Genomic DNA, 23,134 nt, shown 5'->3' with positions numbered 1-23,134 from the left:
AAAAGCTAAGTACACTGTTAAAAATCCAAATCATGGCTGGTAGGAGGGGCCAACAGAGTTCTGTAAACAGCTTCCTGAAAACATCACAGTACCCTGCCTCAGTACACCCTCACGTCCTGATGCAAAAAAAAATCAATATTCCTTGATGGGTGGATGTGAATATGGAGGACTGTGAGAACATTTAGTCTCACTTCCTGTCTCTGTGGCTAATGTCAATGGTTCTAACATCTAAGTTTTGGCCAGAGATTAGTATGCTATCATATCATGTGTTGAAGGAATACATAATAGGAGTTTTTGTTTATTTTCTTAGCTGTTTTTAAAGTCATTACAATGCAGTCAAGCGCTTCAATAAAAATATTTTTTATTTTGCTACTATAATACAAAAGGAAAATATAAGCTGAATATCATTCACAATGAGAATATACAACAAATATAGTCAAGACTATGTTGTGCTGGTGCGGGGAATGGCAGACATTCTGTAGAAGCAAGGAAAGTGTCCAGCACTGCTGACTTCAGGGGCTAAGGTCAGTTCTTCTAGAGGCACCGGTGAGGTCAAGGTGAACTTCTGGAGGAGGGAGCTGAAGAAAATAAAAAGCTCCATGCGTGCCAAGCCTTCCCCTGGGCACATCCGCCTCCCTGTAGGCATACAAGACATGGTATTAAGGTGTGGGATAGAACAACAAAATTTAAAGTACATAATAAAGCCTAATTTTGGATAGAGTGGTGAGAAGGTAAAATCCCTGTCAGGTTTTTATTGATCAGCAAATGAACAGGAATCACCAGCACTCAGTGGAAAATATTGAAACGATAAAGTCCATTTAATCGGACAAATCATAATACATGTTGCAATAATTATAACCGACGTTTCGGGGCCACGGAGGGACCCTTCATCAGGTGTTACAATCAATGGTGTTACATTGTTGCCCTGATGAAGCGTCCCTGCGTGGCCCCGAAACATTGGTTATAATTATTGCAACATGTATGATGATTTTTCCGATTAAATGGACTTTATCGTTTGAATATTTTCCACTGAGTGCTGGTGATTCCTGTTCATTTGCGGTTTGATGTGCACAGCGTCATCCGTGAGGATCACTGCAAGCACCATTATTGTGATTCGGGCCGGAGACGCTGTGAGGAGTGCTGTGGGACATGCTGGACCTTAATAAGGTTTTTATTGACGTCTATGTTTCTGCTAGGGAGATTCCCCCTCTCTATTTATCCTGGTGACCATTGTTAATAGGACTGAAAGTAAAAGAAAGTAAACATTTTGAGCTGTCTTTAGAACAGAAGTAGAGGTGAAACCTTCCAATGTGGACACTTGTATAGGAGACAACTATCCAGAGGGGTGTCCCTCACTTTGTAAGGATCTCCTTTTACTTCCTGTTTTGTCTGCGAGAAAGAAAGTGAAAGGAAATCTCCCCAGTGGGACACAGATGGAAAAAAAACCCCTCAAAACAAAACTGACAGTGGTTTCTTCCATAGTTCATTTAAAATTGAGAGTTTACCTATACTGAAAGATTCTAAAATCATTTTCAAGTTTTGTCTATCATAGTAGTGTTCAACTGTCAACCACAACTAGTCAGAAAAGAACATAAGTAATAAACTAAATTTCAGCTTAGAAATTCTTATGAGAATAAAGCATCTAAGAAATTTCTTTTTTTTTTACTTGTATTTTCTCCCTGTCTGGGCAGCAGTGTCAGGTTCAGTGTCAGACTGGAGGGCTCTCCATCTTCTTTCTAAGCTAAGTGCTGATAATAGACACTCAGAAAATTGTCATACAACAAAGGGACTGTCGGGATCAGATGAAAGATAACTGAAGGCTTTATTACTGATAGTTATATCCTTCTGCTGCATCCCGGGCACAATGTCAGTTGACAGCTCAGAGCTCAGGTAGAAGGCAGATCAGCCTCCATGGGCATTACAGCCTGACACGGGGCTGACATTTTTGCTCTAAAAGGAAGAGAATACAAGTAGATAGCAGCATATTGCTGGTACGTTACAACTACATTTGAAAGGGTCAACTATTTAATGAAGGTCGAGTTTCACTTTAGGATTGTGTTTAAAATAATCCAATAATTAGGCACATCTGTCACAACAAAAGCCTCAACCTTTCCCCTTTCAACCTTCACTGCCTATTCTTATCCTTACCACTATTTTCTAAAAATCCTAACATTTCCAGGCATGGGAGAACGCGTGATATGTCACTCGACTTTCAAAGATGCAGAGTCCATAACTATGTTTCATTGCTCTCATTGTGCAAGTTTTGACTATACTAGCTATTGTTGGCAAGTGCTGGGGATCACTGGTGACTTGGCAGTGGCAGGGATTTAAATGGAGTTAAAGGTATGAATACACACCAGAGGGTTTAATTTGACAGGGCGTGACAATTTTTCTTTAAAAAGCTGCTTAACAAAGCAGAACAACCGTATTACCTGCAGAAAAAGGCATCAGTGCCGCTTTCTTCTCTAGGCCTCCATTACTGTCCAGGAACCTGGTCGGGGAGAACACTTCTGGATCTGTAAACTGTGTGGGATCCTTCAGTATGGTAGTAAGTAAAGAGAACACATCTGTACCCTGATATATTTTAAAAGAGGAAAAAAGTTATATCAATATTGTAATCCTAAAGGGCAATTCCAACAAAAGTAAAAACACAGGTGTAATACACGTATAGAAAGTGTTTGACTGCCAAATGTGTATAAGGTAAGGGACATAGTCTTGTGACCACCCACGCCTTCCTTATTATATAAACTGGATAATATCATAGAGATGTTTCTCCACCACCCTCCATTCTAGCTACTATCTACAAGTGCAGCTAAATTCTACCGCCTCCAATTTATCAGTGTGCAAGCTTGAATTTCATCTGGTGGGCAGAAACTTACTATAAAAAATGTGACGTTTTAGAATTTAGAGAAAAAAATTGTTGGCGAAGCGTTGGATAATCATTGTGATTCTTTTTTAGGTATTCCAAATTTAAATTTGTAGTAACCATAGGTAGCTCTGGAGAGTATATTGGTCCCAAATAGGTCCTCAGAAAATTAGCAATATGTATAGTAGAGGGAAGTGAGCACCATAAATGTGGTTGTAATTTAAATAATTTTTTATTGATCACAACAGTAACAACATGTAGCTAATGCATTTCAGGAGTGTTACCAATCTCCCTTCATCAGAAGGAGAGGAAGGTAACTGGACACAGAGCAAGTCTTATCGAAGTGGAGTTCATGTGTACATGTTTAAAGGTGTGTTCAGGTCATGGTCTAGAAGCCCTAATCGGTGAAACACCCCCTGGAAATGCTTTTGACATCTGTTGATACTGTTTTCAACACAAATTAATTAGACTTTTCTATTAGCTCCACTTATTGCAACATTTGAATGGGTGTTGTAATTTATTTTGCTGGTGTTCCTTAAACATTACATTTTTATACAAACCCAAAATAATGTTCCCCAGCTTTGAAGAGAATCTGGGGCTTTGCTCATTCATGGCAAAGTGACAGGTTCTCTTGTTAAAGCACAGCTCTGCCCCCTTATGCTCACCTTAGACAAGTACTTCTGCTCTGTCCATTTGTTGGAGCATTTATAGGTACCAAGTAGTTTGCAACAGTCTCACATTCCTCTTAGGATGTAGTGCTGGGGCTTAAGCAGCCAATTCCAAAACCTAAACACTGTCACAGAATGGAGAAGGTCATTAACCCTCTGTAAGCTCCAACACAGAGTGACATGAAGCTTACATCGGGCTAGTACCCTGGACTCTTGACAGAGGAATGGTGCAGTGGGGGAGAGCAGGGAAGGTGAGTATCAGTGGATTGGGAGGGGGTTGTGAGCACAAAAGAGATTCCAGTCTGTGAAGATTGTTTGACAGAAAACTGTCCCATGTCTGGCTAGACTAAGTCAATTTCTGTTTGTGATGCTTAGCTGTGGCTTTGTCAGAGTCATACTTTATTAGCTGCTTTAGGCCTCAAAATGTTTTCTTTCTAACTGTGTGTCCATCAAAAGGTAGACATGTAAATAGCTATTAACATATTTGTAGATTTATTCTAAATTTCAACTATTGTATTCATTTAACTGCCCTTTGCACACGCAGAATCTTAAACACCTTACCTTGGGTATTACATAGCCCTGGAATGATACATCCTCTATTGTGCAGTGTGGAAGTCCAGTTGGGATAATGTCAGCAAATCTTTGAATCTCATTGATCACGGCCTCAGTGTAAGGCATCTTGGTTTTGTCTTCTGCTGATGGGCAACGCTGGCCTAGCACTTGATCAATCTCCTTCTGGACCTTAACTGAATGATACATGTTAAAGGGTCATTACACCAAATAAGTATAATTGCAACTAAAAGTAAATGTTCCTGTAGACATGTAATGATTGTTGGCAGCTCTTCCAATTATGGACAGATCAGGTAAAAAGCCAAATGTCCATGAATATCAGCAGACTACTACAGATATTTCCGTTTGACTAGCGTCTGGCAAAGTGGTGGATTGTTGATGTTTACCACTGAGCCCTCCCCTCTCAGCTTTAGAAAAAGCTGTATGTAAGGGTGATCCTATGATGTGTGTTTCAAAAAGAAAATTGGTTGGTGGTTGAATGTATCTGTAGTCCATTAAAACGTGTCTAAAGTAATTTTTCATTTTAGATGTAATAAAATGAAACAACTAGAGTTTATCCCAGGGTAGCAGCATTGCTTCTGCCTAGGCACTCACTCAGGGAGTGTTGTCATGCTAGGAAGGATGTGAAGGAACTGTGAGAAATACCAAACAAAACAAAAAAATGCAATTTGAAGAAAAAAAGAATGTTCAAATCTTATGTTTTTTTTTATTTTTGGTTTACATACACAATACAATTTCTACATTTCAGATTACCTTGAACTTCTGGATATTTCATCAGGATGAGAAAGCCATAGCGAAGAGTTGTGCTGACAGTTTCTGTCCCAGCAGTAAATAGGTTTACTGTTGAAGCCACAAGATTGTCCATATGAAATTCTGTGTTTGGCTTGTCCTTATTCTGCAAGTAAATACAGTAACATCAGTAACTAAAACAGTTTATCTCAGGTAATCTTAAAAGCAAATCTAAACCCATGAACAAAAATGTTATATATTGTAGCTAATGTAGCTCCCCAATCTCTCCAACAACAAACAAAAGTCTATAAAGTCTGAACAATAGCCATATATATGTATAAGCTCAATGGTATGGTATGAAAAGTGTTAAGGCATTCTACTACCTCGGAGGTGTTTGGGAGCTATTGTGCAGACTTTGTTGGGTGTTAGGTTTGTCAATATGAAAAGCCACAGTGTTGTGTGTCTGTTTATATATCAAAGGGTGGCCATGTACCAAGGTTTGTATATACCATAATGGCACTTGTGGACCAGTCCCTTGGCCTGCAGGGTAAGCCGAGTTTGAACCAAGCTTCAAAATTTACAAATTATGATAACTGTTTCTTAAACAGTTTCACTCTTCTGTAATCTCGTGTATTCAGCAAGAGAGTTGTAGGGATATCGAAGCTGGGATGTTGAGGAGTCCAAAGTAAATAGGTTTGCCTCCTTAACATCCCTCCTCAACAAATAGGATAAAGGTCCGTAATATCCTCCATGTCCATATCCATATCCTGGGAATCCCAACACTGACCCAAATTCATAGGTGTGATTCTTTTTCTTTGACTGTTCACCACAAAAATGGTCATCATTTTGTGTTTACCAGCTAAAACATACTTTACACTCTTTACAATATTTGTGGCATTTGTTTGTAGGGTAGTGGAGAGGAGATGCAGACTGGATCAGATCTAAAACTTGTGGTTTTGCAGAAATTTAGCAACCACACTGAATAGAGCATTTAATAGGAACATTAACAACTATTTTTGTTTTTGTGGCCCACCAAAACCTGTCTCTGACTCATAACACCTATGGTGAAAGGACTGTTCCTTTTTCTATCGAGAAAGACAGTCAGCCAATCCAGTGTTTGCTCTTTGTCTTGATGCAGAGCTAGGAAAACAGTGTAAATCCCCTCTCCAACTCCTCTGTATGTTGGTGAGACTGCAACAGACTGAGAGAGAGGTTTTTGCTGCAAGTCTTCTCTTTGGAAAAAGTGGGCTTTTGTTTCCAGTGTGGTATTTTGGGGTTTTCATTTATTTTGTGTTTTTTTTTATATTGCTAGGGCCCTTTTGGCCCTGAATATAACTGTCCTGCTGCTGGCCAATTTTACTCTGCTGTATCTTAATTCTTCTAGTAAAACCCCAGACTGTGTTCTTTGTCTCTATTAAATTTGGGCCTAGCCTTGCTTTTTTCTTAAATCTGTTCCACTGGTGGCACCAAAAAAGGGAGTACTGACTGTATATAGCACAGACAGCTACAGTGAGTTTCAGCATCCCCAACTTCCGGCCTGACCTCAATGGATGTGATACATGTATAATTACATATAACAAAACTGGCTATAGGTTATAGGTTCAGCTTTAAGCAGTTAGGTCCCAAAAGTTTATTTATAGGAAGTCACAGGAAAGACAACATTTTTATCATATTTTTGGATTGATGGTACCATAATCAAACAGCAACAAAAAACAGAATTGGGCTCTAGCCTTTCCCTAATTAAAAAAAAAAGTAATTCTGTCTTTATCATTGTTGGATATTTTCCCTTCACTTCCTGTATGGTAATATTATTGTTATTGGAACAGCTTAACCAGCCAGGGGTTCTAAACTTTTGGTTGAATAAACACTTCACTGAGTAAAGATATTATTTGATGTTAGCATCCATTTTGCCTTATTTTCTATTTCTCTCTTCCCCTTTTGAGAGTTTTGTAAATATATACTTAATTTCCATCTTTATACAGTGCTTCATATTTACAAAATAGTGACTAAACAAGAAAATATCTTCTTGCCGTTGGGCATTCTGTCCACGTTACCTGCTGAATCTTCATTAGAAAACAATCAATAAAGTGTCGGGGGGAATTGGGGTCCAGGGTCTTCAGACTCTCTTCCACAATCTCATGAACAAATGCCTTGAGCTCACTGAAATAGCGCACCCCTCGCTGAGGAGGTCCTGGAATATAGCGCATAACCCGTTCAAAGTGGTACACAACCTAAAATATTAGGAGACGGTTTATATAACAAGAACAATCAAAATTCAACATAGATTAAAAGGCGAGTGCACAAATATTTATAACTGTATTAAGTAAAAGAAAGGCAACTATTATATAATTCTACATTATTTACCTAAAGTGATACTAAACTTGGAGTTAAATCTTAAAAATGCATTCACGTACCCTAACCATTAAAAAAATTGAGCTCTTTTGTGTATCACTCGGCTGTAGATCCTCAAATTGTCTCTGAATTCTTGCTGACACTGTCCTTCCTTCTGGAGGGGTGCTACTTTTGTTCCCCATGGTTCCTGTGTGTGTTGTAAAGTAGTCATCGCTCTGTGCACACAATCTCACATTTAGTTTTTCTAATTTTATTGAGATTGTAGTCCATCACAGGAGTGTGCTTGGAGCAGTGGCTATGTCACAACACACACAGGGACCATGGGGAACAAAAGTAGCCACCCTCCAGAAGGAAGGACAGAATCAGCTCGAATTCAGAATCTACAGCTGACTGATACACAAATATTCTACATTTTTGTTAATAGTTAAGGTACTTGAATGCATTTTTAAGATCTAATCCATGAGTTTAGTATCATTTTAAATTAGCTACAGCCGCCTGTACTCAAGTTCACAAGTTTTTGTTAAAAAGAACATGCCACAAAATACCTGTCTGAAAAGACTCTGATTGCAGCTTCCATTATTTAAAGCTGAACTCCAGTAAAAAAACATGTTTTTTACTTTAGGTTGGTCTAGCTTAGTTACATCTTATGCTTGGCATAATACATCTGGAGGGCTGCTGGGAATGCTAAAGATGTTTGTCTTCTTGACATATTTTGGGTTCTCCTGTTGTGATTACAGTGCAGTGATGGCAGTCAACCACTCTGCCCCTCACAAATTATTAACACATCCTGTATCCTAGTCACAAAATACAAGGCATTTTTTGATTGGACATTGATTGATTAAACTGTGGGATCACAGAACTCAATATCAGTTCATTAATTTACTTACCAAGCCCCAACCAGAGTTCATAATGCGAAGGATCCCATTAATATTACGAAGCAGTGATAAGAAATGTTTATCATTGTAATCAAAACGCCTCCCAAATACAATGGAGCAGATGATGTTGGATACCGCGCAACTCAAGAGAAATGTCGGGTCAAATGGCTCCCCTATAAACAACATAAAATTATAACATGTAAGAGGAAAACACATTATAACCATTAGAAACATTCAGTTTATTTTCATTAAAGACCAATTTGGATATTAGTTAAACGTCAACTATCAGTGATCTGATAATAATGTCCAAGGAACATTGCCACTATGTCCAAATGTTTATATATTCCAGAGTAGCCACATTTTGCTGCCTTTAAAAACCTCTTTTGTTGGGAATTGCAACACCCTTATCTGCATTTTTAAAGGTTCAGATTAAGGGACCTTTAGGAAGAAAGCAAAACGAGAGAAGGCATACGTCAATAAATGACTATTCATGTGCTGTAAAGAAACTGGTGTGCTGGTACCATTCTTCAAATATCTACACGTTGGCAGCGCCATCCGCAGTCACTTCAAGCATCCACCTGCAGATCTGCATGGGGATCCCGGTAAGGAGTGCAGCAAGGAACTTCTTTTCTTTAAAAAGAAAGGACACAGCACAATATCCAACAAGTTTTGGAACTCACCCATAAGAACAGAGCACAAGCTCCTCTTCCCCTAAAGCAGGGGTGTCAAACTCAATTTAATCGAGGGCCGTATCAGCATTATGGTTGCCCTTAAAGGGCCTGTAAGACTATATAAATGTATCTAATCTTTATCATAATTGCCTCTGCATTCGATTATCACAGGTTTTAGTAATAACTTAATACATAGATCTGAAAGTAGTCTAGGAAATGGCCTGGTGGGTCGGATTCGGCCCCTGGGCCTTGAGTTTGACACATGTGCCCTAAAGGATCACACCCATGTTGTATATGAAACTATGAAACAACATCCACCTGCAGAACTGCATGGGAATCCCGGTAAGGAATGCAGCAGGAAACTTCTTTTCTTTAGAAAGAAAGGACACAGCACAACATCCAGCAAGGTTTGGAACTCACCCATAAGAACAGAGCACAAGCTCCTCTTCCCCTATAGGATCACACCCATATTGTATATGAAACTACAAACCATGTATAATGTTTAGGTCTTTAGCCCTGACAAAAGGGAGAACCTTGGAACAAGATGGCTATTTTTTGCTCAAGCTTTACCAATAAACTCAATTTTTTAAACTATCACAGATTTTAAAATTCTACTTTATTGAGGCTCCTCATTCACCTTCAGAACAATTTAACAGCAGGGCTGATAACCACAAAAGATTAATGACATTTTATTAAAGTAGGGAAAGCCTTTCTTTCTGAATGCAGGGAGAAAAAAACCTTGATACAAAGTGACTTATTTAGTTGTGCCAAGTGTTGGAAAATACAGAAATAAATCATATTTCACAGCTGTGACATCAGTGAGTGAAAGCTGATTGGTTGCTGTGACCACTCTTTGTCCATCACATCTGTTTTACTGTAAAAAGAAAGAACAGATGAAACTATTTTTCCTAACATAATTCGTTTTTTACCTTTCGTTTTGCTGAATTCTTCCCCCAGAAAGTGGGCTTCTTCTTGGATTCTCTCATCGATGGGTCTCTTCCCCATCCCAAAATTTCTCAATGAAGTAAGAGCAAAGCGGCGCATTTGTTTCCACCGTTCTCCGTTAGTAGCTGTAATCCCTGAAAAATATGTAATCATTTATATGCGAGATGTAATACATATATTTAAAAAGAGAGAGAAAGAGAAGAGTCAATACTTTTTTAGACCCCAGAAGGGTCAAATATTTCCTATTTAACATATGGTGTGTTTGAAATTTATTTGGAGAGGTTGAAATGGATTGGGGCAGAGAATACGTAGCATGCACGGTACTGAGGTGTTATAAAGCCACCAGTCAGATTCATTAAATCAGTTAAATGTAGAATAATAAGAGAGTGTAAATGAGATAGGCAAGAGTGGAAATAAGGAAAAGCATAGGATTGCACATAAATAAGGTGTTTTTTTTTTTTTATGCCTGTGTTCCATCTGTCCAATTTAATTTCAACAGGTTTCCCTATTGGAAGATTTCCCTCCATTCCTGTCAGTGACAAGTCAAACATTTTGTATTTCCCATCACTTTCTGTCCTTGAGACAATGGACACCAGGACCAATGGAGATGAGGAATCTCATTGACAGGAACACCGACAAAAATTAAAAACCTGACAGAGGTTTTCACTTTTCCTACTCCATCTTAAACCAAAAAAAAAATAGTTTTTACTATACCTACACTTTGAATCTGTGCCCAGGATATGCAGATTCAAATAATGACATATTCTACACAAGCAGTAGAAGAACTTTAAAACAAGCTATCATTCACATTTATAGCTGTAGGCAGCTGTTGTGGAGAAATTAATTTTCAAAATTCACAATAGAACCACTAAAACCACATTTTCTCCACCCGTATTTTCTCTGACACCAGAGTCTTGGCAGCACAAAACACACAGCAGGTGCTGCAAGTTATCAGAAATGGTTTAGGCAAGTAGAGTGTAAACCCACATACAATCATATACATCCATTCACTACTATGGGTGGCTGTACACCGCAGCTGGGTATCCCAGACATGGAAATACGTCCACAATGTACATTCTACAGCCTTAGAGTCAGAGTTGTGATCTATTTAAGGATGAATTACATTACAGTACAAGCAGCTAGAGAGATCCTTTACTGCTTGTTAAGGATATGTAACAACTTTAATATCCATAGTCTAAGCACAGGTGCACTTTATGCATGCATTGCATCACCTAAAACACACAGGAGACAGCAAGAAAACCAAAACAAACAGAAAATACTTACCAAAACCATTCAACACATATTCAGTCATTGGAATCTTCCCCCTTGCACTGAATGTGTCTTTTTGTTCTATTAGAGCCTCTTTTCCCAAATCATATCCACATAATATCACTACTGGCCGAGATCCAAAATATACAGTAAAGATAGGACCATATTTCTCCCGATACTGTGAATAACCAAAAGAGAGGAGAAAAGAAAGAGGTAAGGTCAGGTATAAGGTGCTTATTATACAAAAAAAAGAGCAACAATGACATAATCTTTTTTGTGAAGATAACGCTGGATAAGTGGCCATAAACAACCTGATCTCTGCAAGCCATGTGCCTGATTTAAAGGACAAGTTCACTTAGTGCTTCTTACCTCTTATAGTGGCAGGCTCCTCCATGACTATCCTGCTCCCTGTATCCTTGAATGGGCCATACTACTAGCATCGTAGTAATAGGGCCCCATTGAAATGAAAATGAAGACCAAACAGAAACTTTTTAAAGGGACAGTGTAGTCTATTAGTCTATGTAAATTACACAAGGCTCAATCTTTTTATTGACTCCGTTACCAACCCATACTTTTTAGATGAAGATTTTATGTGAATATTACAATGTAACATTTGTGGCTGCCTTTCTTTTTTTTAATTCTGCTAGTAGTGCCTTGCTCTTCCTCCAACAACTCCAGAAGTGTTAGAGGCTTGTTGTTCCAACCTGACATCACAGCTCCCCCCACCCCATAGTCAACTGTGCTCCTGGCAGAGGCAAGAATGCCTCCTTTCATCTACATACACCATGGTTGGGCAACCTTAACATTCCAGCTGTAGTGAAACTACAAATCCCATAAATTCCCATGCTCCTGGGAGTCATGCCTGTGGCTGTCAGTGTTGCAATGCCTCATGGGACTTTTAGTTTTACAACAGCTGGAACGCCAAGGTTGCCTACCACTGACATAGTCTTCACTGCCTCTTTGCATTTTGGGGGAGGGAAATTCTTTCTTAGTTATCACTGCAACAAATGTCACCACTGGAAGATTTCCAGTTCTGGTGAAGACTCAACATTTTCGTTTTCCCATAATGTTCTTTCTTTGTGGCAATAGTCACCAGGAAAAATTAAGCAGTTAAATCTCCCCTTGGAGGCAAGGGGGTTCTGAGCACTTCCTGCTCTACTGAAAGCTAAAGCAAAAGTTACACTTTAAAAACAGTTCAACTTCCATGGTAGTCAGATCACCCCTATGTGTGAGTGTTGGTATGAACTCATTGTCTTGCTTACCTTCTCCAGTGCCACCAGCAGCTTATGCCTCATTTGCAAAAGGTTACCTATCAGAGGTAGTGGGGGAGGTCCGGGTGGCAGAAGTGTTTTATTTTCAGTTTTCCCTTTCAGCCATGCTATGCATATCAGGCCCAGCAGAACAATGACCATAACAGCACTGGAGAACCACATCATGTATCTCTGCCTGTCTGTAGGTCTGTGTGTCTCCTATGGGCAGGGATTCCCTTTTTATGCAGTGCAGGATGAGGTATGAACCCAACTTGTGACCTGTGGGTCATGCCAGGAACAGTCGCTGCTGGACAAATATATTTCCTCTGACTAAATTAACAGAAAATGTGCTTATTTTGAAATAGTGAACTCACATTTCTGTCCAAAAATATCCTCTTTTTTTTCTTCTGTGTACTCAAATACCATAGTTCCGGAGTGAGATAAGAGAGGTGTATTCCTATCCCTTTCCCTCAGTCAGCAGCTACAGGCACGCACAATGAATAACTGATTTGGTAGTGCTATCCAGAAAACACTGCCAGTGTATTTAAAGAGGCCCTGTCACCAACTTAAAAAATTGCAGGAATGGCTCCCTAGGAGGGCTAGACGTCTTATGATTTATCTATCATTATAGGGGTTTACATGTAATATGCTACATCTAATTCTAACGGGGGTTCAAGACATGGGGGTAATTACACAATCCTGATGACACTCCTATCGGTTTCTTCCTTTCACGAACACGTTTCGGTAAATTCCTCACTTCTAACAGGTTTTTATTGCAGTGCTCTCCCATTATACATACCTACTGTATACCTTGTCCATTTCAGTGATAGTCCTGGCTTAATGAGTCTAAAACTTAATTCTTTGAATACACCCAAACCCCTATCCCTGTTCAAGACATGGGGGTAATTACACAATCCTGATGACACTCCTATCGGTTTCTTCCTTTCACTAACACGTTTCTGTAAATTCCTCACTTCTAACAGGTTTTTATTGCAGTGCTCTCCCATTATACATACCTACTGTATACCTTGTCCATTTCAGTGATAGTCCTGGCTTAATGAGTCTAAAACTTAATTCTTTGAATACACCCAAACCCCTATCCCCCCCCCCTTCCCACCTTCCCAAATCAGCTCCTCCTATCCGACTTATCTGGTATATACTAAACCCTTTATTTGGTAGTCAATCTTATTCTCATTCCTATTACACATACAATATAGAGGTATAATATCTCCTATTGTCCAACACCTATTGTTTCACATCCTATAGCGATTTTGTAGCAGTGTTGTTAAACGTATTACCAGGATGTCAAAATGTTATTACCTCAGACAATGGATGTTTTATAAGTTTTATAAGTTCTATAAGCTTTACACATTTTACTTGTTTATTAACTATTCCCAGAAGCAAATACGTCTCTACATGTGAGGCCGGCTGGCCATGGAAATATATTTACCTGTACATGATTCGTCTATCCCTTTAATGGTTATGTAATCTGTAAAACTCAATAAAGATATACATGCTTAAAAAAAAAAAATTGCAGATAACAGCGCAGAAAAATCAAGTATTTTTAAACGCATCCTTTTTGCTTTTCATAAATTATATTTTATTCAAATAAAATGTGACTTTGAACTTGATAGAAAATTTGACTACCCCAGAAGAGTCAGTTCCCTAGCACTCCAAATTCATAGGTGTGATTCTTTTTCTTTGACTGTTCACCACAAAAATGGTCATCATTTTGTGTTTACCAGCTAAAACATACTTTACACTCTTTACAATATTTGTGGCATTTGTTTGTAGGGTAGTGGAGAGGAGATGCAGACTGGATCAGATCTAAAACTTGTGGTTTTGCAGAAATTTAGCAACCACACTGAATAGAGCATTTAATAGGAACATTAACAACTATTTTTGTTTTTGTGGCCCACCAAAACCTGTCTCTGACTCATAACACCTATGGTGAAAGGACTGTTCCTTTTTCTATCGAGAAAGACAGTCAGCCAATCCAGTGTTTGCTCTTTGTCTTGATGCAGAGCTAGGAAAACAGTGTAAATCCCCTCTCCAACTCCTCTGTATGTTGGTGAGACTGCAACAGACTGAGAGAGAGGTTTTTGCTGCAAGTCTTCTCTTTGGAAAAAGTGGGCTTTTGTTTCCAGTGTGGTATTTTGGGGTTTTCATTTATTTTGTGTTTTTTTTTATATTGCTAGGGCCCTTTTGGCCCTGAATATAACTGTCCTGCTGCTGGCCAATTTTACTCTGCTGTATCTTAATTCTTCTAGTAAAACCCCAGACTGTGTTCTTTGTCTCTATTAAATTTGGGCCTAGCCTTGCTTTTTTCTTAAATCTGTTCCACTGGTGGCACCAAAAAAGGGAGTACTGACTGTATATAGCACAGACAGCTACAGTGAGTTTCAGCATCCCCAACTTCCGGCCTGACCTCAATGGATGTGATACATGTATAATTACATATAACAAAACTGGCTATAGGTTATAGGTTCAGCTTTAAGCAGTTAGGTCCCAAAAGTTTATTTATAGGAAGTCACAGGAAAGACAACATTTTTATCATATTTTTGGATTGATGGTACCATAATCAAACAGCAACAAAAAACAGAATTGGGCTCTAGCCTTTCCCTAATTAAAAAAAAAAGTAATTCTGTCTTTATCATTGTTGGATATTTTCCCTTCACTTCCTGTATGGTAATATTATTGTTATTGGAACAGCTTAACCAGCCAGGGGTTCTAAACTTTTGGTTGAATAAACACTTCACTGAGTAAAGATATTATTTGATGTTAGCATCCATTTTGCCTTATTTTCTATTTCTCTCTTCCCCTTTTGAGAGTTTTGTAAATATATACTTAATTTCCATCTTTATACAGTGCTTCATATTTACAAAATAGTGACTAAACAAGAAAATATCTTCTTGCCGTTGGGCATTCTGTCCACGTTACCTGCTGAATCTTCATTAGAAAACAATCAATAAAGTGTCGGGGGGAATTGGGGTCCAGGGTCTTCAGACTCTCTTCCACAATCTCATGAACAAATGCCTTGAGCTCACTGAAATAGCGCACCCCTCGCTGAGGAGGTCCTGGAATATAGCGCATAACCCGTTCAAAGTGGTACACAACCTAAAATATTAGGAGACGGTTTATATAACAAGAACAATCAAAATTCAACATAGATTAAAAGGCGAGTGCACAAATATTTATAACTGTATTAAGTAAAAGAAAGGCAACTATTATATAATTCTACATTATTTACCTAAAGTGATACTAAACTTGGAGTTAAATCTTAAAAATGCATTCACGTACCCTAACCATTAAAAAAATTGAGCTCTTTTGTGTATCACTCGGCTGTAGATCCTCAAATTGTCTCTGAATTCTTGCTGACACTGTCCTTCCTTCTGGAGGGGTGCTACTTTTGTTCCCCATGGTTCCTGTGTGTGTTGTAAAGTAGTCATCGCTCTGTGCACACAATCTCACATTTAGTTTTTCTAATTTTATTGAGATTGTAGTCCATCACAGGAGTGTGCTTGGAGCAGTGGCTATGTCACAACACACACAGGGACCATGGGGAACAAAAGTAGCCACCCTCCAGAAGGAAGGACAGAATCAGCTCGAATTCAGAATCTACAGCTGACTGATACACAAATATTCTACATTTTTGTTAATAGTTAAGGTACTTGAATGCATTTTTAAGATCTAATCCATGAGTTTAGTATCATTTTAAATTAGCTACAGCCGCCTGTACTCAAGTTCACAAGTTTTTGTTAAAAAGAACATGCCACAAAATACCTGTCTGAAAAGACTCTGATTGCAGCTTCCATTATTTAAAGCTGAACTCCAGTAAAAAAACATGTTTTTTACTTTAGGTTGGTCTAGCTTAGTTACATCTTATGCTTGGCATAATACATCTGGAGGGCTGCTGGGAATGCTAAAGATGTTTGTCTTCTTGACATATTTTGGGTTCTCCTGTTGTGATTACAGTGCAGTGATGGCAGTCAACCACTCTGCCCCTCACAAATTATTAACACATCCTGTATCCTAGTCACAAAATACAAGGCATTTTTTGATTGGACATTGATTGATTAAACTGTGGGATCACAGAACTCAATATCAGTTCATTAATTTACTTACCAAGCCCCAACCAGAGTTCATAATGCGAAGGATCCCATTAATATTACGAAGCAGTGATAAGAAATGTTTATCATTGTAATCAAAACGCCTCCCAAATACAATGGAGCAGATGATGTTGGATACCGCGCAACTCAAGAGAAATGTCGGGTCAAATGGCTCCCCTATAAACAACATAAAATTATAACATGTAAGAGGAAAACACATTATAACCATTAGAAACATTCAGTTTATTTTCATTAAAGACCAATTTGGATATTAGTTAAACGTCAACTATCAGTGATCTGATAATAATGTCCAAGGAACATTGCCACTATGTCCAAATGTTTATATATTCCAGAGTAGCCACATTTTGCTGCCTTTAAAAACCTCTTTTGTTGGGAATTGCAACACCCTTATCTGCATTTTTAAAGGTTCAGATTAAGGGACCTTTAGGAAGAAAGCAAAACGAGAGAAGGCATACGTCAATAAATGACTATTCATGTGCTGTAAAGAAACTGGTGTGCTGGTACCATTCTTCAAATATCTACACGTTGGCAGCGCCATCCGCAGTCACTTCAAGCATCCACCTGCAGATCTGCATGGGGATCCCGGTAAGGAGTGCAGCAAGGAACTTCTTTTCTTTAAAAAGAAAGGACACAGCACAATATCCAACAAGTTTTGGAACTCACCCATAAGAACAGAGCACAAGCTCCTCTTCCCCTAAAGCAGGGGTGTCAAACTCAATTTAATCGAGGGCCGTATCAGCATTATGGTTGCCCTTAAAGGGCCTGTAAGACTATATAAATGTATCTAATCTTTATCATAATTGCCTCTGCATTCGATTATCACAGGTTTTAGTAATAACTTAATACATAGATCTGAAAGTAGTCTAGGAAATGGCCTGGTGGGTCGGATTCGGCCCCTGGGCCTTGAGTTTGACACATGTGCCCTAAAGGATCACACCCATGTTGTATATGAAACTATGAAACAACATCCACCTGCAGAACTGCATGGGAATCCCGGTAAGGAATGCAGCAGGAAACTTCTTTTCTTTAGAAAGAAAGGACACAGCACAACATCCAGCAAGGTTTGGAACTCACCCATAAGAACAGAGCACAAGCTCCTCTTCCCCTATAGGATCACACCCATATTGTATATGAAACTACAAACCATGTATAATGTTTAGGTCTTTAGCCCTGACAAAAGGGAGAACCTTGGAACAAGATGGCTATTTTTTGCTCAAGCTTTACCAATAAACTCAATTTTTTAAACTATCACAGATTTTAAAATTCTACTTTATTGAGGCTCCTCATTCACCTTCAGAACAATTTAACAGCAGGGCTGATAACCACAAAAGATTAATGACATTTTATTAAAGTAGGGAAAGCCTTTCTTTCTGAATGCAGGGAGAAAAAAACCTTGATACAAAGTGACTTATTTAGTTGTGCCAAGTGTTGGAAAATACAGAAATAAATCATATTTCACAGCTGTGACATCAGTGAGTGAAAGCTGATTGGTTGCTGTGACCACTCTTTGTCCATCACATCTGTTTTACTGTAAAAAGAAAGAACAGATGAAACTATTTTTCCTAACATAATTCGTTTTTTACCTTTCGTTTTGCTGAATTCTTCCCCCAGAAAGTGGGCTTCTTCTTGGATTCTCTCATCGATGGGTCTCTTCCCCATCCCAAAATTTCTCAATGAAGTAAGAGCAAAGCGGCGCATTTGTTTCCACCGTTCTCCGTTAGTAGCTGTAATCCCTGAAAAATATGTAATCATTTATATGCGAGATGTAATACATATATTTAAAAAGAGAGAGAAAGAGAAGAGTCAATACTTTTTTAGACCCCAGAAGGGTCAAATATTTCCTATTTAACATATGGTGTGTTTGAAATTTATTTGGAGAGGTTGAAATGGATTGGGGCAGAGAATACGTAGCATGCACGGTACTGAGGTGTTATAAAGCCACCAGTCAGATTCATTAAATCAGTTAAATGTAGAATAATAAGAGAGTGTAAATGAGATAGGCAAGAGTGGAAATAAGGAAAAGCATAGGATTGCACATAAATAAGGTGTTTTTTTTTTTTTATGCCTGTGTTCCATCTGTCCAATTTAATTTCAACAGGTTTCCCTATTGGAAGATTTCCCTCCATTCCTGTCAGTGACAAGTCAAACATTTTGTATTTCCCATCACTTTCTGTCCTTGAGACAATGGACACCAGGACCAATGGAGATGAGGAATCTCATTGACAGGAACACCGACAAAAATTAAAAACCTGACAGAGGTTTTCACTTTTCCTACTCCATCTTAAACCAAAAAAAAAATAGTTTTTACTATACCTACACTTTGAATCTGTGCCCAGGATATGCAGATTCAAATAATGACATATTCTACACAAGCAGTAGAAGAACTTTAAAACAAGCTATCATTCACATTTATAGCTGTAGGCAGCTGTTGTGGAGAAATTAATTTTCAAAATTCACAATAGAACCACTAAAACCACATTTTCTCCACCCGTATTTTCTCTGACACCAGAGTCTTGGCAGCACAAAACACACAGCAGGTGCTGCAAGTTATCAGAAATGGTTTAGGCAAGTAGAGTGTAAACCCACATACAATCATATACATCCATTCACTACTATGGGTGGCTGTACACCGCAGCTGGGTATCCCAGACATGGAAATACGTCCACAATGTACATTCTACAGCCTTAGAGTCAGAGTTGTGATCTATTTAAGGATGAATTACATTACAGTACAAGCAGCTAGAGAGATCCTTTACTGCTTGTTAAGGATATGTAACAACTTTAATATCCATAGTCTAAGCACAGGTGCACTTTATGCATGCATTGCATCACCTAAAACACACAGGAGACAGCAAGAAAACCAAAACAAACAGAAAATACTTACCAAAACCATTCAACACATATTCAGTCATTGGAATCTTCCCCCTTGCACTGAATGTGTCTTTTTGTTCTATTAGAGCCTCTTTTCCCAAATCATATCCACATAATATCACTACTGGCCGAGATCCAAAATATACAGTAAAGATAGGACCATATTTCTCCCGATACTGTGAATAACCAAAAGAGAGGAGAAAAGAAAGAGGTAAGGTCAGGTATAAGGTGCTTATTATACAAAAAAAAGAGCAACAATGACATAATCTTTTTTGTGAAGATAACGCTGGATAAGTGGCCATAAACAACCTGATCTCTGCAAGCCATGTGCCTGATTTAAAGGACAAGTTCACTTAGTGCTTCTTACCTCTTATAGTGGCAGGCTCCTCCATGACTATCCTGCTCCCTGTATCCTTGAATGGGCCATACTACTAGCATCGTAGTAATAGGGCCCCATTGAAATGAAAATGAAGACCAAACAGAAACTTTTTAAAGGGACAGTGTAGTCTATTAGTCTATGTAAATTACACAAGGCTCAATCTTTTTATTGACTCCGTTACCAACCCATACTTTTTAGATGAAGATTTTATGTGAATATTACAATGTAACATTTGTGGCTGCCTTTCTTTTTTTTAATTCTGCTAGTAGTGCCTTGCTCTTCCTCCAACAACTCCAGAAGTGTTAGAGGCTTGTTGTTCCAACCTGACATCACAGCTCCCCCCACCCCATAGTCAACTGTGCTCCTGGCAGAGGCAAGAATGCCTCCTTTCATCTACATACACCATGGTTGGGCAACCTTAACATTCCAGCTGTAGTGAAACTACAAATCCCATAAATTCCCATGCTCCTGGGAGTCATGCCTGTGGCTGTCAGTGTTGCAATGCCTCATGGGACTTTTAGTTTTACAACAGCTGGAACGCCAAGGTTGCCTACCACTGACATAGTCTTCACTGCCTCTTTGCATTTTGGGGGAGGGAAATTCTTTCTTAGTTATCACTGCAACAAATGTCACCACTGGAAGATTTCCAGTTCTGGTGAAGACTCAACATTTTCGTTTTCCCATAATGTTCTTTCTTTGTGGCAATAGTCACCAGGAAAAATTAAGCAGTTAAATCTCCCCTTGGAGGCAAGGGGGTTCTGAGCACTTCCTGCTCTACTGAAAGCTAAAGCAAAAGTTACACTTTAAAAACAGTTCAACTTCCATGGTAGTCAGATCACCCCTATGTGTGAGTGTTGGTATGAACTCATTGTCTTGCTTACCTTCTCCAGTGCCACCAGCAGCTTATGCCTCATTTGCAAAAGGTTACCTATCAGAGGTAGTGGGGGAGGTCCGGGTGGCAGAAGTGTTTTATTTTCAGTTTTCCCTTTCAGCCATGCTATGCATATCAGGCCCAGCAGAACAATGACCATAACAGCACTGGAGAACCACATCATGTATCTCTGCCTGTCTGTAGGTCTGTGTGTCTCCTATGGGCAGGGATTCCCTTTTTATGCAGTGCAGGATGAGGTATGAACCCAACTTGTGACCTGTGGGTCATGCCAGGAACAGTCGCTGCTGGACAAATATATTTCCTCTGACTAAATTAACAGAAAATGTGCTTATTTTGAAATAGTGAACTCACATTTCTGTCCAAAAATATCCTCTTTTTTTTCTTCTGTGTACTCAAATACCATAGTTCCGGAGTGAGATAAGAGAGGTGTATTCCTATCCCTTTCCCTCAGTCAGCAGCTACAGGCACGCACAATGAATAACTGATTTGGTAGTGCTATCCAGAAAACACTGCCAGTGTATTTAAAGAGGCCCTGTCACCAACTTAAAAAATTGCAGGAATGGCTCCCTAGGAGGGCTAGACGTCTTATGATTTATCTATCATTATAGGGGTTTACATGTAATATGCTACATCTAATTCTAACGGGGGTTCAAGACATGGGGGTAATTACACAATCCTGATGACACTCCTATCGGTTTCTTCCTTTCACTAACACGTTTCTGTAAATTCCTCACTTCTAACAGGTTTTTATTGCAGTGCTCTCCCATTATACATACCTACTGTATACCTTGTCCATTTCAGTGATAGTCCTGGCTTAATGAGTCTAAAACTTAATTCTTTGAATACACCCAAACCCCTATCCCCCCCCCCTTCCCACCTTCCCAAATCAGCTCCTCCTATCCGACTTATCTGGTATATACTAAACCCTTTATTTGGTAGTCAATCTTATTCTCATTCCTATTACACATACAATATAGAGGTATAATATCTCCTATTGTCCAACACCTATTGTTTCACATCCTATAGCGATTTTGTAGCAGTGTTGTTAAACGTATTACCAGGATGTCAAAATGTTATTACCTCAGACAATGGATGTTTTATAAGTTTTATAAGTTCTATAAGCTTTACACATTTTACTTGTTTATTAACTATTCCCAGAAGCAAATACGTCTCTACATGTGAGGCCGGCTGGCCATGGAAATATATTTACCTGTACATGATTCGTCTATCCCTTTAATGGTTATGTAATCTGTAAAACTCAATAAAGATATACATGCTTAAAAAAAAAAAATTGCAGATAACAGCGCAGAAAAATCAAGTATTTTTAAACGCATCCTTTTTGCTTTTCATAAATTATATTTTATTCAAATAAAATGTGACTTTGAACTTGATAGAAAATTTGACTACCCCAGAAGAGTCAGTTCCCTAGCACTTCTATTCATATCATAACCCTCTCAACTTCTAGAAGTCTCTAAATACTGTGAACTGGCCCAGCAACTGCACCCCTTTCCTCACCTCCTTAATGTAGCAACTGAGTGAAGAGTGAAGGGGAAAACTATAGAATGGGGATCACTGAATGGTGGACCACAGTCCAGACATGGACCAAGTGAAGGTTCTGTCTAGACTGCAAAATCATGACCCTGCACTGGGTTATATTAGGCTGATAGTGAATGTGTGCCTGAGGCCGGTGCATCCATTACCAGCCATACTCCTGTGCAGTTTCCCCCTCCTCTTCAGTCATTGGTTGCTAAGACGACTGGAGTCCTAACAACCAATGACGAAATGTGTCCCCCTCCTCCACTGGCGGTCCTAGCAACACACGGCATCAATTGTGTGCCCTGCCCCCCCGCATTACATATTACATGAGGACGGAGAAGTAACTTTCCTTTGCCTGCTCCTATGTGGGGACAACAATGTAAAGGGGCACTCTAAAGAGGACAACCAATAAAGGGGACAGGCTGGTGGGGACAGATAATCATTAGTTGTCACAATCAGTGTGCCCCCTTACATTAGTTAGTAAAGTATATCACCAGCACACCAAAGTAAAATCTTCAACGAGTGGTCATTTTATTGATGTATACACATCTCGTCATGAAGCAACATTTTGGGGCCACTCAGGGTCCCTTCATCAGGTCATGCCTGAGTGGCCCCAAAACGTTGCTTTATGAGGAAAATGACCACTCGTTGAAGATTTTACTTTGGTGTGCTGGTGATATACTTTACTATTTGGATTTGAAATGGCGCCATCCACTATCACTGCGGCACCCACTTCAAAAAGGGACATATTAGTAAGGAGTGCGGTGGAAACCTCTTTGGCCCTTACATTAGTTGTCCCATCAGAATTATTGGTTAATAATGTAAGGGGCAATTTGATGGGGACAATTATTGTAAGGAGGTTCTCTGATGGCAACTACTGATGTAAGGGAGCACTCTGATGGGAGCTGCCAATGTAAAGGGGTACTCTGATGGGGACACCTAATGTAAGGGGGCACGCTGATGGGGACATACAATTTAAGGAGCACTCTGATGGGGACAACTATTGTAAGAGGGCACTCTGATGGGGAACACGAATGTAAGGGAGAACTCTGAAATGGACAAATAATGTAAGGAGGCACTTTGATGGGGTAGGTAATGTAAGGGTACACGCTGATGGGGAATACTAATATAA

General features: G+C 39.1%; 1 protein-coding gene across 1 annotated transcript; it reads right to left on the bottom strand.

Annotated features, from left to right (window-relative positions):
* Nucleotides 1–442: 442 nt before the first annotated feature.
* On the bottom strand, nucleotides 443–20,869 carry LOC108795835 (cytochrome P450 2G1-like). The gene is made up of 15 exons (XM_018567150.1): nucleotides 20,818–20,869; nucleotides 20,456–20,502; nucleotides 19,209–19,371; nucleotides 17,909–18,058; nucleotides 16,321–16,481; nucleotides 15,136–15,312; nucleotides 12,208–12,414; nucleotides 10,961–11,123; nucleotides 9,661–9,810; nucleotides 8,073–8,233; nucleotides 6,888–7,064; nucleotides 4,858–4,999; nucleotides 4,096–4,280; nucleotides 2,433–2,574; nucleotides 443–636 (listed from the first exon to the last, which is right to left on the bottom strand). Exons 1-15 carry the CDS (start codon nucleotides 20,867–20,869, stop codon nucleotides 443–445), a joined length of 2,271 nt encoding a protein of 756 aa, XP_018422652.1.
* Nucleotides 20,870–23,134: the final 2,265 nt, after the last annotated feature.

This window comes from Nanorana parkeri, unplaced genomic scaffold (genome assembly GCF_000935625.1).
Source record: "Nanorana parkeri isolate BGI_ZX_2015 unplaced genomic scaffold, ASM93562v1 scaffold1015, whole genome shotgun sequence".
Lineage (NCBI taxonomy): Eukaryota > Metazoa > Chordata > Amphibia > Anura > Dicroglossidae > Nanorana > Nanorana parkeri.
This window is presented reverse-complemented; position numbering and strand designations above follow the sequence as displayed.